Consider the following 14,737-nt stretch of genomic DNA (forward strand, 5'->3'; position numbering starts at 1 on the left):
TCTACGTTTCAGCAACTGAATATTCAGAATCCAGGCATGAGGATCTTGACAAGGCAGGCAAAGCTTGTGTTTGCTGAATCTTCTAATCAACAAATTTGATACATATGTAACATATGTTTTGTATGTAAAATAGATTGTTAACGCAAGAAGTTTCATCACTGCCTTTTTTTTTTTTCCTGTTTTACAAATAATAGAAGGCATAACTTCTTACTGTAAGCAATCCATAGTAATTCTGACAGAAGACAAGAACAATTCCTTTCAAACAAATCACTTTGCATTAGAAAATACTTTCTGAAGACTATACCTGTGCTGGTTACGTTCATGTGTCTGTGCATGCTTATGTGCCTGCCTGCTTAACATATGAGAAGTGTAGAACAACTGCAGTTGGCTGCCATTGCACAGTCAATCTTTTAACACTGTTGCTCTTGGACTCCTCTCAGCTTGTACCACAAAGCCAGGCAGATTCAAATCGGGGAGTATGTTTAGAGAATAGGCAAGACAGATGAAAGAGAACATGAGACAGGTACAAGTTTCCCTCTCTGTGCAAAAAGCTTGAGAGGCCCAGAAGATACAGTACTATGATGATAATAATAACAATAATGATATATATGTACACAAAAATAAATCCTGCATCAAAGAGTTTACAGTGCTAGGGGTCTTTCCCACTGAAATACGCTAAATTATGCTCAAGATATGAATGCCCATGTGTCCTGGTTTAGCAGTAGCTGTCATTTTTTCTACTGGTGCAGTGCTGTGTTTTGACTTTTGGCCTGGGAATAATACTGATAAAGCTGATGTTTTCAGTTGCTGGTCAGAATGTTTACCCTGACCAAGGACTTTGTGAGTCTCATGCTCTGCCAGGGAGGAGGAGAAGCCGGGAGGAAGCAGGGACGAAACACCTGACTCAAACTAGCCAAAGAGGTATTCCATACCACAGCACATCATGCCCAGAAGGTAGAACTGAGAGTGCCCGGAAGGGCTGGATCACTGCAGGGTGGGGGGTGACGTACCGGTTGGTGAGCGGTTGTATTCTCTTCCTTGTTATTTCTCTTATCATTATTATTATTAGTGGTAGCAGTAGTGATTTGTGTTATACCTTAGTTATTAAACTGTTCTTATCTCAACCCATGGGAGTTGCATTCTTTTGATTCTCCTCCCCGTCCCTCCAGGAGCGGAGGGAAGAAAGGTGGGGGGGGAAGTAGACTGCGTGGTTCTGATTTACGGCCTGGGCTTAAACCACGACACCATGTGACTTCATTGTGGTCCTGTCAACATTTGCAAGCATTTGCAGGGGTGATTCTCGGACGGTACTCAGGGTCTAATGCACACTTTACATGTATTTCAGGGCAGTTGCTGCGGGCAGGGTCTCTGTTTGCCCTTCCATTGACTTGCTGTTGATGACAGACGAAGTGCATTTCTTGATTCAGTTTCATTTGAAAGGAATTCAAATTTTCACATCCTGTGGCATTCCACAATTAAGAAAAAACAGAGGAAAAAAGTAAGCAGAGTGACTAGGAGATTCACTTCAAAAGTGTAAAGGGTACCCTAGATTAGTACAAGGCAGTTGGTAGCACAGTTTGACAGCTCTTATGGCTTTGCTAGAACTGTGTGCTAAATCACACTGAAATAATTAGGCTGTATCTGCTATTTTCAGCAAAAATTGAATTAAGTCATGTAAACAAATGAAAGCTTATGTCTTTACTATGGTTATGTCTCTTCATTTCAGCTGGTATCTTTAATAATTAGTAAACTAAGTATATTGAAATATATAAGCAAAAGTGTATTCCAGACTACGTAACTCTTGCCATCTCTGCAACATAAATCTTGCCACATGTCTTTAGCAATTAAGAAAAAAAAATCTAAAAAAAGAAATACATGTTGTACAGTGTAATATCAGATGCAACTGAGACCAGATACCATCTTGATGATTCTACTGTTGATACTATTTTTCTGTTCAATGTATGAGGTGACTGTTTAAATTTATAAAAAATTAGCAGAAGAAAATAAATCCCATTGTAATTGATAAGCTTAGTTATATCTGTTTCATATTGAACTAAATATATAATTATTTTTTCAGCTGTGAATCAAAACTGAAAACAGAAGAATGAAAATAAAAGATAAAATAATTATTCAGAAGTACTACTTAAATGTCTTCAATGGAATTTTCTTGGTAAAAATTCTGTTTTCTTTTTCTTATTTAAAAGCTTCAAATTATATTTTTTTTAAAATGCTTTTAATTAAAACAATAATGCTTTTTTTTTTTTTTTTTTTTCTTTCTCCAGGCTCTGGGTCTTATGCTTTTGATATTTGGCCTGTGGCTTTTATTTGACAGAAACAATTTATTCAGTGTGTTATGTGAGTATAAATAGAATTTTTCTTTTGTTTCAAATGATTGTAGGATAAATTAACATAAGCAGTGACAGAATAATTTTTTTCACAAGGTGGCAGCATTGGTTTGGAATGCATTTGTTGGGTTTTTTTCTCTTGTATACATTTTTCCAAGTATAATTATCAAAATAGGGAAAAATATGTCAGTATATCTACACTTTATATATTATTGTAACTTGTATGATTTATTTCTTTTGATGTACAGTATTTCTTTTAGCGTTCGGTATGTAGATGAATCACTGAAACATAATTCAGCTCTATTGTTCTTTTCTTTATATAGTGTAACAGACTGCTTTTGGCCTGTATTTGACATTAGATCTTTTAGTTGGATATTTGGGTGGAATAAACACAGGTTGGAGCTTAGGTCTCTCCCTATAGATATTCTTTTTTTCCCAGGGTCTTAGCAAATTGTTTCATGGAGAAGAAAGGTTTGGGTCACATAACAACAGCTGGGATCTTGAAGAGCTGTCTGCCTTGGCTATGCCAAGGAACATCAATTCCCAACTGATAGTATGGGAACCATCCAACATAGTAATTCTGGTGTGAAGCACTTGAGATGGAAGTAATGAAACCTCCTGCAACTTTCCATATCTAATCAAAAATGGTTAGAGAGGAACGGGGAAAGTGGCTAGTCACAAAGATGGAGGTTAGCACTGAATCTGAGTCTGGATTTAATGAGAGCTATATGTCTGCATAGTATTTGCACATGTGCTACTAATTTTTTTGCCAAATGGAAAGAAATATCTGTAAACTTGTAATTGTTCTCTGATTTCATTGTGAGTGGTTCACATTGTTTAGTTGAATATGTTCTGTTTACATCTTATATGTTCTTACCATTTTCTGCATTTATGAAAATATATTTTTTTCTTGCTCTGACTGTCCATAGCATAAGTAATATTAATATCCTTTCACCATTCTGCTATTTCCACCTCTTCAGTAATGGCATTGCAAAGATTTGATTGTTTTTCTGGAATAAGTTTTGTAAGTGAAGTCTCAAAACCAAAAGTGACAGTATGAATGTACTGTGTTGCAGTTTCTTCAGGCAAGAAGCAACTAGTGGCATTTATTTCCTATATATTACTTGGAATTGGATCTGTTATTACTTTTACATCAGCCATGGGATTACTTGGAAGTGTTGTGGAAGTCAAATGTCTACTAGTTACAGTAAATGTAGATCAGACTCCAACTTGCAAAATGAAAGGAAGCTTTGTGTGCATGAAAACCATAATACTGTCTTGATAATGTGATTTCCACGTACCGTGCTTAACAAATCTGCAGATACAAAGGTATTTTTAGCTAACGTCCTGGCTCAAATGAAATCTGAACAAAACTGAATATCCTTCCATATCACTGGATGATTTTTTTTAATGTCAGAGCACTTGCAGTTTGAAATAGCAAAGGTTTTAACCACTGGTTTTTTTTAAGTTAGAGGTTTTAAAATTAGAACTGAAATTATGAAGACTAACTTTTTCTTAGTATGTGCTCATGTGCTTAGTATATGTTGAAGAAATAAAGAAAAACCTGCCCCAAAATATTGCAGGTTGAAGGCACAGGTAGCTACATTATGGTTGCAGTATCAAAATGGAGAATATGACTGGAAAGCTGTTACCTATGTAGGCCTACCTGCACACTACATATTTATATATAATTCTGCTTTTTAAGAGAAGATCTTGATTGCTGAAAAATTACATGGCAATTATACATTCTTATGGTCACTTTGATTATATTTTTGTCTGTTGTTTATTGTTACCCTTTTTGAGCGATCTGTTTTAGCCTATATGAAGGCTAAAGCAGAGAACTGTTCTTCTGATTAGTTTATTAAGCACTACAAATATCAGTTGGCACAGCTGTGAGAGGAGGTCTGATGCTATAACAAGGACTCTTGTGCCTTCTTCTGTCATGCTACTGCCTTGTTTGCCTCAATTTATTAATTGATGAAAGAACTGTCTCATTTCCAATTTCCATGGAAGTATCTAGTGTCACAGCATCTCACTGAAAATTAATGCAATCAATTATTATTTTGTTTTGTTTGGGCATCTTATAACTCAAAAAAGTCCTTGACTGGGCATGTGACTTAAGTACTATGGTAATTCAAAGAGGAAATTATGAAATGAGTTTTCTTCAGTGGAGCACAGCTGCTTAAGGACAACTTTTGTTCTTCACTTGCAAGTTATGGCTTTGTCAAAAGCCCAGATCAGTGAGTTGTGCTTTGACTGAAGCCTGCCTCTTGGACTATGATGTCACTTTCAGAGGGTTTCCAGGAAAAAAATGTTTCTTACTTTTGTTCAAATGGCTCTAAATAATAGTCATGAAGGATGGCTTCATGAGTCATTCATGAGCTCCTGGGACTTTTTTATTGAATTACTCACTTGTTCAATATCATGTTTATCCATAACTTAGTTTTGTTTTTGTTGTTTTTCTTCCCCAGTATATGAGTTTTCAAATCCTAGTGTTTGTTACCCATATGGCAATACTGTTGCTTATATTTGTGAAGAAAGAAGAGGTATGTAAATAAACTACGTAAAACTGCTGATAATTTCAAAATAGTTTCTTGCAATTAATTAAAAAAATTCTAATAGTCAGTTCTCATTCTATGCTGTATCACTGTTTGTTTGAACTTGACTATTCTGTATGTAGAGCAGGTATAGCAGAAGATATGGAAAATTTCATTTGAGGAATTCATCATGGTTCAATAGTTGTAAATGGGTGGGCATTGAAATATATTATCAGTTTATCCTCTGCAACAAAACATACTCTCTTATTCAGGAATGTGGAATCAACAGTGTAAGGGACAGCTTTATTTTTCTTTGACCCAGAAAGTCCCTCTTTCCTGGACATCAGTAGAGGTAAAAGAGAGCATTAGATGCTAACCTGTGTCTCCTAGCAGGTGATAACAGTTGTCTGTTTTGCAATTGATAGTAGGAGTCATTGGTGTCATGGGATGAAAAGTATACTAATGAATTTTAGGCCTGTATTTTAGTTTCAATAGAGCTCTAGTATAAGGAATATGTATCTTTGCTTTTAACAACAGGAAGCAAACATAAATACCAACATGGATGTTAATAGTAGCTGTACCACTTTGAAGCTTTATTCAGACATTTATTTTTCTACATATAGCAAGTCTAATAGCTTAAGCAATCTTCACAGTATTATATGAAAGGCAATTGGTACTAAATCCATACTGGTCTGGCTGCTTCCTTATTACATAATTCCAAAATCTATGGTTTGGGAAAACCTCTTGTGACACCAGTCTCATAAGGTTCATAGAGTTCTCCAAATCCTGATGCTATTAAGTCAGTACAGCACAAATAAATAAGTTTTACTCCATCAAAGTGCATCTGTTTCATCAAGATTTTTTTATTAAAGGTTAATTTATAATGATGTCCTCCCTGTTCTATGTGATGATTTTGCATGGTAAAAGATTTGATCTGTCAGCAGTGATACATTCTGGAGTCAGCTATTTGTGCTAGGAAAATTGGTTGAAAGATTGCAGTTAGATTTATTTTATATCAGCTGTAATTGCACTTGATCTCAACCTTAATTAAGTGCTGCTGAAGTATAATAAATTATGGTAACATCATCATTCACTCAGCAAGCTTTTGAGTTATTTTTTTTAGGATGACTGTAGCAAGGGGAATGAGTTAGAGAAGCCTTATTTTTTCTTGTTTTGTAATGATTCCTTCCAGTAGCCTAGGAGTTATTTTTGTCATGCATTCCCTGCTGCACCCTCTATGTCTGATCAGCTTGTCCACTTCAATTGTTGTTGAAGGGTTATTTTAACAGTGTCTGCAAAGACCCTAATCTACGGCCAATATGAACTGCTTACTTTCCTAGCCCAAAGCCATACGTGTCCTGGCCAGATTGCATGGTGCTCACACAAGTTTGTTCACACCAGGTATAGAATCAATTTTGGTTTTCTGCTTATTATTGTATGGTGCTGTGCTTACTAAAAATAAGTACGAGAGGTAGGATTTAGTATTTCAAGGCAGATCAGGTGCATCTTAACTATGTTCCCTATCTCTTCTGGCTCCATTTAGGCTAATCACCTTGTGTCTGGCTGTGTTATTTTTGTGATTTGGATCACTTCATTTATCTTCCCCTTTTGCTTTCAACTTTCCTATTAGTGCAATGGCTATGACATATTTCAGATCTTATTTGTCAAATTGATTAGAATGCTGCTGCTTGCAAGTAACCCTTGAAGAAACCTGAGTATCAATAAAAGATCGAAGATTGTACTATTCATCCACACTCTTTCAATATGCATCTCTCAAATTCTATAAATATTTATAAACAGGTCCACAATCAATGGAACAATAGAATTGATGAAGTTATTTCTGAATATGGGAACAAGAGTCTGGCTGAGCAGGAGCCTGTGTGGAACATTCTGAACGCTGTGCAGCACAATGTAAGGAAAAATCCAATAAATTATCACCGCCAAAAATACAGCTAAAACGTGTATACCAATCAGAACTTACTTTAAAAAAACAACTCCTTTAGTAAAGGATGTATTTTTCAAGATAGGCTGCTAATATGTGGTTAAGCAGATTCTTTGCTGTTATAAGGGTTATTATTGATGAAATTAAGCTTTTGAAGGATTTTTAAATTTATGCAGGGGCAGACAGTTTTTTTCACTGAAGTTTACTGTAGCTGAAAAAAACAATGTGTTTTCTAATATCTTCAGCAGCTCTAGGTATCATAAAACACTTGGTCTGCTTAGGCCTCATGACTGACCTGAACCATGGACAAACAGAGATACTATGATGTCAAACCAGAGCTCCTACTGCAGAGCATTTGAATAGGTATTGCACTAAAACTCTCTCAGAAGTAATGCTTAAAGCCTCAAATGAGTTTGTGTATCAATACTGTCAGCACACATTCTTAATTATTAATCATAATAATTTTTGTGGCCTGGTAACACGTAATTTGATTGCTGTTTCAGAAAAGTCCTTTAAAGCACTTGTTTGGGATCAGTTATTTTCAAAGTTGTTGGCAATGTTTTTGTCCAGTGGGCTGTGGCCTGCTATCCACGCTGCAAATTAATTCTGCATCATGAGCTTTTAATTATAAACACTGCAGTTTAGCAATTAAATATGGTTTAATATATTTCTATAGATCAGCTGTTAATCCCTTAACATGACTTCTTGCAGAGGGGAACTACAGAGTTCTTGACAGATGTTGAAGATAATTTATGATTCCAGATAACACACAAAGCACGTATGTCTAGATTCAAGAATGCAAATGTATTTGTAATGTATGTTCTTCGAAAATCCAGTCTTCTCTCATTGCATTAATGATTTCTGTAGTGATTAATGGTGACTCCATTATGTCAGTGGTGCAGGTAGACTATGTGCTGGTATACTCTGAACTAAAATATGACAGACTTTCCATTCCATAAAACAAATCAAATATTTCTGAAGTTTTACTCTGATTCAGAATGAAAAACTGCTGGAATTTCCTACATGAGAAGAATTCCATTCTCCACACTGTTTGGTAATTTGGTTTTATTTTGTGTTATTGCTATTGAAATAGATTATTGGGAAGAGATAATTGATAATCCATTTGAACAGGGCATAGTATCTTTTGATAAGAATGGAGAGTTTTTGCAAATGCAACATTAGAAGTAAAAACCAAATAACTAAAAGTTTTCAAAATCTGGTCCTTATTTAATTTTCTCAACCAGAGTAAACCAGAGTGTATAAGGTTTTATTTTTGTTTATTAAAATATGCTTTATTAAAATCTCTCCCCATTTATCACATTGATTATGAAACAACATTAATTATTTTTGTTTCCTATAATGTATAGTTTTCTTTTTTCATTTTGTTATACTTCACAGTGAGCATATCCTTAATATAGTTTACTGCTTACACACAGTTTCTACACTGGAATTACTCTGGAAGATTAAGGGTGATTGTCAAAATATTTTACATTAATCTGGGTTTGTATTTTTTTTCTTTTTTTTATATTTACTTATGCTCCAAAAGTCTAAAAGGAGGTTCCTTTCAAAAGCATATTTTAATATCATATTATTGTTAAGTCTATACTATCCAGTGGATATAATAGGAAATGGTGGATACATAAGGGTGAATCATAGAGTCATAGCATATTTTGGCTTGGAAGGGACCTTAAAGATCATCTAGTTCCAACTCTCTCTGCAGAGAGAAACTATCTAGCTAATTTAATCAACTAATAGCTAGCAATCGTTGGGGTGGAAATTACTCTGTGTGACAGACTTTATAGGTATTGTAGTTAACAAGTTACAGTATTTCTATTCTAGATGGAATGCTGTGGAAGATACAATATTACACAGTGGGAAAGGAATAAAAACAAGGAAAACAGTACTCAGATCCCATGTTCATGTACAAAATCCAGTCTGAAGAAATGGTTTTGTGATGTTCCAAGGGGTTCGATGTACCGCATGATAAGAAATAAAATACCTGTCTTGATCAATGTAACTTTTATTACTAAAATGGACTTTAAAAAAAAACCAAAAAAACAAAACAAAACAAAAAAACCAAAACCAAGCAAAAAAACCCCACCAAACCTCAAAACATGTTTTCCACCAAGACTTGGCTTGCAAATACCAAAGTATTGATAATTTCTTTTTTTTTTTTTTTTTGTCTTTAGTCACTCTGAAGACTTATTTTTTACTTGTTAGGCGTCAGTCATGTAATCAGTTCTAGATTAAGGATACTTCAAGAAAACAGCAGTTATGCCTGACCAGTGTTACACTAGGACATTTAGTAGCAGTTTATGAAGCAGGAAACATCTTGGCATTCAGAAATCCATGCTGTGGAAATCAGTGATGAGAATGGGAAGTGGCCATATATAAAAATACGCAGTACATCTTCCACTTGTAATTACTTTTCTTTACTTACAGAGTGTCAGCAATGTCTCCACCTGTTTGTACTATCTGTTTCCAGAGCATCTCCAAGACTTTACAGGACAAAAGGAATGAGCAAGACATTGAAAAATGAGATGTGTTTCCCAAGACAAGTTCATGTTAGCATTTACATGTCTTTATATAAAGGGACCACTGATGCATATTACTTTCTTCACTATACCCTCACATGTTAATAGGACTATCCAATGAGAACATAAATTCAATTGGCACAGGTTGTTTTTTGACAATGTAAGACAGTAAATAATAGAAAGGATGTCATCAAATGACATCTGGTATTGTCTTCCTTTGCTCATCAGTCTGGAGTTGTTCTCTGTTTCTACAAACCCTCATAATTCTTAAAGATCACTTCAAAGTATAGAAAGCATCTGTTTTATTTATAGCTATTTTAATTTATATAAGAATTTATAATTCATTTTAAAAAGCAATACAATAGGCATAGACTGTGATCTGAAAAACATGCACATGCGTTTCAGGATGCATAACGCATGAGAATCTGTGAAAACTTGAAAATACTCTTTCATGCATTTACTTGTAAGGTAAGCTCTCAGTTACACTAAAACAAATTCCCTTTTGATTAATTCACAAGCTTTGGAACATTTCCATATCAGATTTCCATAAATATCAGATATACTTAAGCACTATCTGTTTGGATAATTTTAAAAATGCTATAGCGAACTCTTTAAGTAGTACACGTTACTGATCTATTTACTTTCTGGCAAGTAAATATCAGAACTCATCATAACATGTAGAAAGTCCTATTCTATGTATTTTTAAAGTACGCTCTTATAAAGGTGCAATATGTATTCCAAAGTTAAAATTATTTTTTCTTGAAATCTGTTCATCTGTACTTGCTTAGGGATGTGAAGAACATTTAAACACATGGTTTGAAAATAATGTTTTGATCTTAACTGCAATTACTGTCAGCCTGCTAATTACACAGGTAAGAGTACTTTTAAGCAAAAAACCCACAAAATATTGATATTCTGCTGCGGGTAAAAGTCAATTCATTGCCATTTGGCTTTGGCACGCTCTCCAAAATTTTGTACAGGTTTCCATCAATTTTAAATAGAAGTAACATCAAGCACAGTTTACCAACAAACTCCCATATATTCAAGCACCATCACAGATGTTGGTGTCCAAAGTTTATTGAATGAAATATTTGACCTGACTTGTGAAAGCAGATGGCATTGCAAGGACAGGAAGGAGTTACAGAGAATGTAAAATCTGTGGAGCAAAATACCTCTTTTGTCCTGTACCTGCGCAGAACCTAGTCCATGAATATGTTAAATCAAACTACACAAAATCATGAAAATCCTTCCTCCCACACATATCTATGACAAAATTTTATTGGGTGAAAAGGAATAAATCAATATAAAACCAAAATTATATTAATTATGGCAATAAGAACTGATTGTTAACTCCACAGATGACCTGATGTTTGAGTACCACCAAGCAGGCAGAAAGATTTTTGATAATGTCTAGAATTGTGAGGTTGAAAATGAGTTTACTTCATTTTTACTCAGAGAATTGAAAGTATGTCCTATTTTGCCTCTTCCATATGTAGTACCTTCCCACAGAAGTATGTAATAAAAACATTACAGTTATTGGATGGGCCAGTTCAGTAATAAAAAAATTTTGTATTCATACTTGTACTAGCCACTAGTACAAGCAAATACTGCACTCATGTACTAGCGAAGTACATGAGTGTCTCATGATCTTCAGTGTACTATCATCACTGACACCTTCTAGTCTGATGGAAAAGAACTGTCATCACCATTCAAGAGGTTAAGAGCAAGAATCATAGAATCATTTAGGTTGGAAAAGATCTTTAAGATCATTGAGTCCAAATGTATTTGGATGCACAGAGCACTGAAAAACTCGATACATAACTGAATTATATGTCACTTAAAATAGATTTCAAGATACTTCTGTGGATGTAGCTTGCTGCAGGTCACACAGCAAGCCTGTGCCACAGCAAAGAATTCAGCTTGTATATTCCGGCATGTCCTGGTCATTCCCTTTATATCTGTCTGCACTGTCATTCATAGGAGCCAAGTTAGCAGCCATATTGACTCAGTCATGAGTGAGTATCAACACTTTCTTTGTTGTTTTTAATGCATCCTTTTCTCTTTCTCAGATATTTTTGATCACACTGACTGGTCTGCTGTTTAGAAACATCAGAAAGAATATTATTTGGCCATGACCTCTTGTGAGCATGGCTGTGGTGCAAGAATTATCTGATCCATGCCTGTGACAGTCAATGAAATTGCTTCCACTAAAATCTGGTTTGGGCTGTACATATTGTAATCACTAGGATACTAACATTTGGGGTTTAATATGTTTATTGTTTGTGACTACGGCTATGGTGGTATGCTACAAAACTGTGTATGTTAAAGTCTGAAGTACTATGTCATTTATTAATTGGTTTATAAAACTTCATAAGAAGTTTAATAGTAGTTTCCTGAGTCTCTGGAACAACTTGTTCAGAGTGCTGTGAATAGTACTGTATAGCACACTGCATTTTGAAACACAAGGAACCCATTTTCAGGTTCAGTCAAGAAAAAATATCTACTAAATATTGCTTATATTTCTTTAGGGGTTTACTTTTCCTTCCAGTCCTTCTCTGTTTTTTTCTTGTCTGCTGTGCAATTTAATTTCAAAAAATTTCAAAGTCTTATTAGTACTGGACTCTTAGCAGCTCTTTTCTAACAAGTGTTGTAGTAGACATATTTTGTTCTTGCTGAATGGCCTTTTCCATTCATTTAAATGGCTTCAGTGGTTTAGGTGGACTAAGCTTGAAACCCTAAAACATTCTGTATCCTCTGAGCAGGGCGGTGATTGAAATATTGTGATGAGATATGAGCAAGGTGTGGTATTACAAATAAAGGTGGTAGCATTTTTAATTTATTTTTTTATTTTATTTTCTGATGCCCATAAATTTGGTAAGTTCTTTTTATTTAGTCTAAAAAAATTACATTTCATGTGCCTAACACAGGCTGAATTTCTTATTTGGAGAACTAAATTTCAGAGGTGAATAGTGAGTTTGGAACAGAATCTGAATTCCTAACTTGTATTTTTTGTTCTGCCACCAGCAAAAATCTAAGAAACACAGTGATGAAGTCTCTCATCTCACTCAAAGGTTTATCTGTGTTAAGAATGGCAGATACCTGTTACCTTGATGTCTGTAATGGTTTAAGAGATTTTAATTTTGTTATTGAAGCAATTCACTCTGAAAATAGAATCCGAGGAAGATATTGAAGTCCACAGTGTCATGGTCATTGCAGCTGAGATCCTTGATCTTTACATTTCCAACCAGTTTCTCCTTGTGTGTTTCAGAAGCAGCAGGCTCTTTAGCTTGATTCTTGATCACTTGCATTGACTCAGTATTGTTAACACCGCAGAAATGTCCTGGGTTGCTTGTGTGTGGTAGTGTAATTTTCTCCCTACCACTCCCCTCCCTCCTCCTTCCAGTTCTCTGGGCTGTTCCACTATTTCGTGAGTTTCCGACAGGCTCTGTCCTTTATGTAATGAATTGGGTGATAAAGCATGCTTTGACTGAGGGACATCACTCAAAGTTCACAAACTCTCAAGTTTGTGATAACTGGAGGACTGTCAGGGCTGCTGGTGAAAGATGGAATCTGAGCTGAAGTCATCCACTCCTTGACCCTCACCCACTGAGAAATACTGAGACATTAGATGTGAATATTGCACTGATTCAACTGGAATTTTTAACAGGTATACTTTTATGTGTCTTTATGTATGTGTGTGTGTACAGATTGTTATAGCAATTGTATTAAATTCTATTGACTCAATTTATAAGATCCACCTTAAAACTGCAAACTGCTGCTAACTAGCATTTGTAACCCCTTAGATGAACACCATTGACCAAGTCTAAGACTAAGACTAGATCCAGCCACACGTGAACTCCATTTAGAGTTTAGAAAGCAAAAGTGTCGAATCTGAATCTCATGACTCAGTGAGAGGGTCCCCCTTGTCCTTCCTGCCTTCAGTGTCTGTATGAATCACCTTTAGCTCGATTTTACCTCAATTTTCCTTTATATACTTCATCTGTGTGATAAGTAATAGAGTGAACCTTGCCATCAAATTTTGTTAAGTCATAGAATCATAGAATCATAGAATAGTTAGGGTTGGAAAGGACCTTGAGATCATCTAGTTCCAGCCACCCTGCCATGGGCAGGGACACCCCACACTAAACCATGCCACCCAAGGCCTCATCCAACCTGGCCTTGAACACCACCAGCCTTTATAAATCATATTAAAACTGCTGTTCCTTATACCTTCGCTGGTCATTCTTTAAGTGACCCTAAACCACTCATTTTGCAATATTGTGCCAAGTAATATTGCCTTTCGAGCAGGTATAAGGTGTTTTCCTGAGTTCAGGGGCCAGCAACCATGAGGCTTCCTCCTCCAGTTGCCTAAAGAAGACTTTGTGGACTTCATCTTCCTGATCAAGCAGTCTCTGGTAGACACTGTCCTGGGTTCAGCAGTAGCAGCCATTTTTCTCCTTCTTAGTAGGTGGTGCAGTGCTGTGGTTTTGACTTTCAGCCTGGAAACAACGCTGATAACACCAACGTTTTTAGTTGTTACTAAGTACTCTTTACTCTGACCAAGGACTTACTATGACATCATCTTCTTTGGTTTGTCCTCTGATTCTTTCCCATAAATTTTCAACTGATTTGTCAGCCCTTCGAAGGCAAGGATTGCTACATTCTTCCTGAGATATCAAGTTGGCAGTGGAGTGCCTCCTTTCCTCCAAGACCTACATTTTCAGAAATACAGAATATTAAGTCAGTGTGAAGTAGCTACTGCAGCTATACAAATACATCTATTTAGTACAAGCTGGCTGGTTCTTCACTAGTCTAGTGCAGTAAATTGCATCCAAATCTAATGAATAACTGTTGTTTTTTAAGCCCAGCGGTAACTCAGAACCGTGCAGCTGCTCACTCACTCCCCCCACCCTTCTTCCTCTCTAAGCTCCTGGAGGGATGAGGAGGAGAATCGAAAGAATTCAACCCACGGGTTGAGGTAAGAACAGTCCAGTAACGAAGGTACAACACAAAATCATTACTGCTACCACCAATAATAATAATGATAAGCAAAATAACAAAGGAAGAGAATACAACCGCTCACCACCTGTCGACAGATACCCGTCAGACCCGAGCAGTGATCTGGGCCTTCCAGGTACCTGCGCCCAGTTCATATACTGGCATGATGTGCTGTGGTATGGAATACCCCTTTGGCTAGTTTGGGTCAGCTGTCCTGTCTCTGCTTCCTCCTGGCTTCCCCTCCTCCCCAGAAGAGCTTGAGACTCAGAAGTCCTTGGTCAGACTAAACATTACTTAGCAACCACTAAAAACGTTGGTGTTATCAGCGTTGTTTCCAGGCTGAAAGTCAAAACCACAGCACTGCACCAGCTACTAAGAAGG

At 36.0% G+C, this 14,737-nt stretch overlaps 1 protein-coding gene across 1 annotated transcript; it reads left to right on the forward strand.

Moving 5' to 3' along the window:
* Nucleotides 1–1,865: 1,865 nt before the first annotated feature.
* Nucleotides 1,866–11,493, forward strand: TSPAN19 (tetraspanin 19; the record flags this gene model as incomplete). Its single annotated transcript, XM_080630719.1, has 8 exons — nucleotides 1,866–2,170; nucleotides 2,283–2,355; nucleotides 3,422–3,552; nucleotides 4,817–4,891; nucleotides 6,683–6,793; nucleotides 8,664–8,807; nucleotides 10,147–10,230; nucleotides 11,428–11,493. Exons 1-8 carry the CDS (start codon nucleotides 2,105–2,107, stop codon nucleotides 11,491–11,493), a joined length of 750 nt encoding a protein of 249 aa, XP_080486845.1. The 5' UTR covers nucleotides 1,866–2,104.
* Nucleotides 11,494–14,737: the final 3,244 nt, after the last annotated feature.

Source organism: Psittacula echo (assembly GCF_963264785.1).
Source record: "Psittacula echo genome assembly, chromosome: 1".
Lineage (NCBI taxonomy): Eukaryota > Metazoa > Chordata > Aves > Psittaciformes > Psittacidae > Psittacula > Psittacula echo.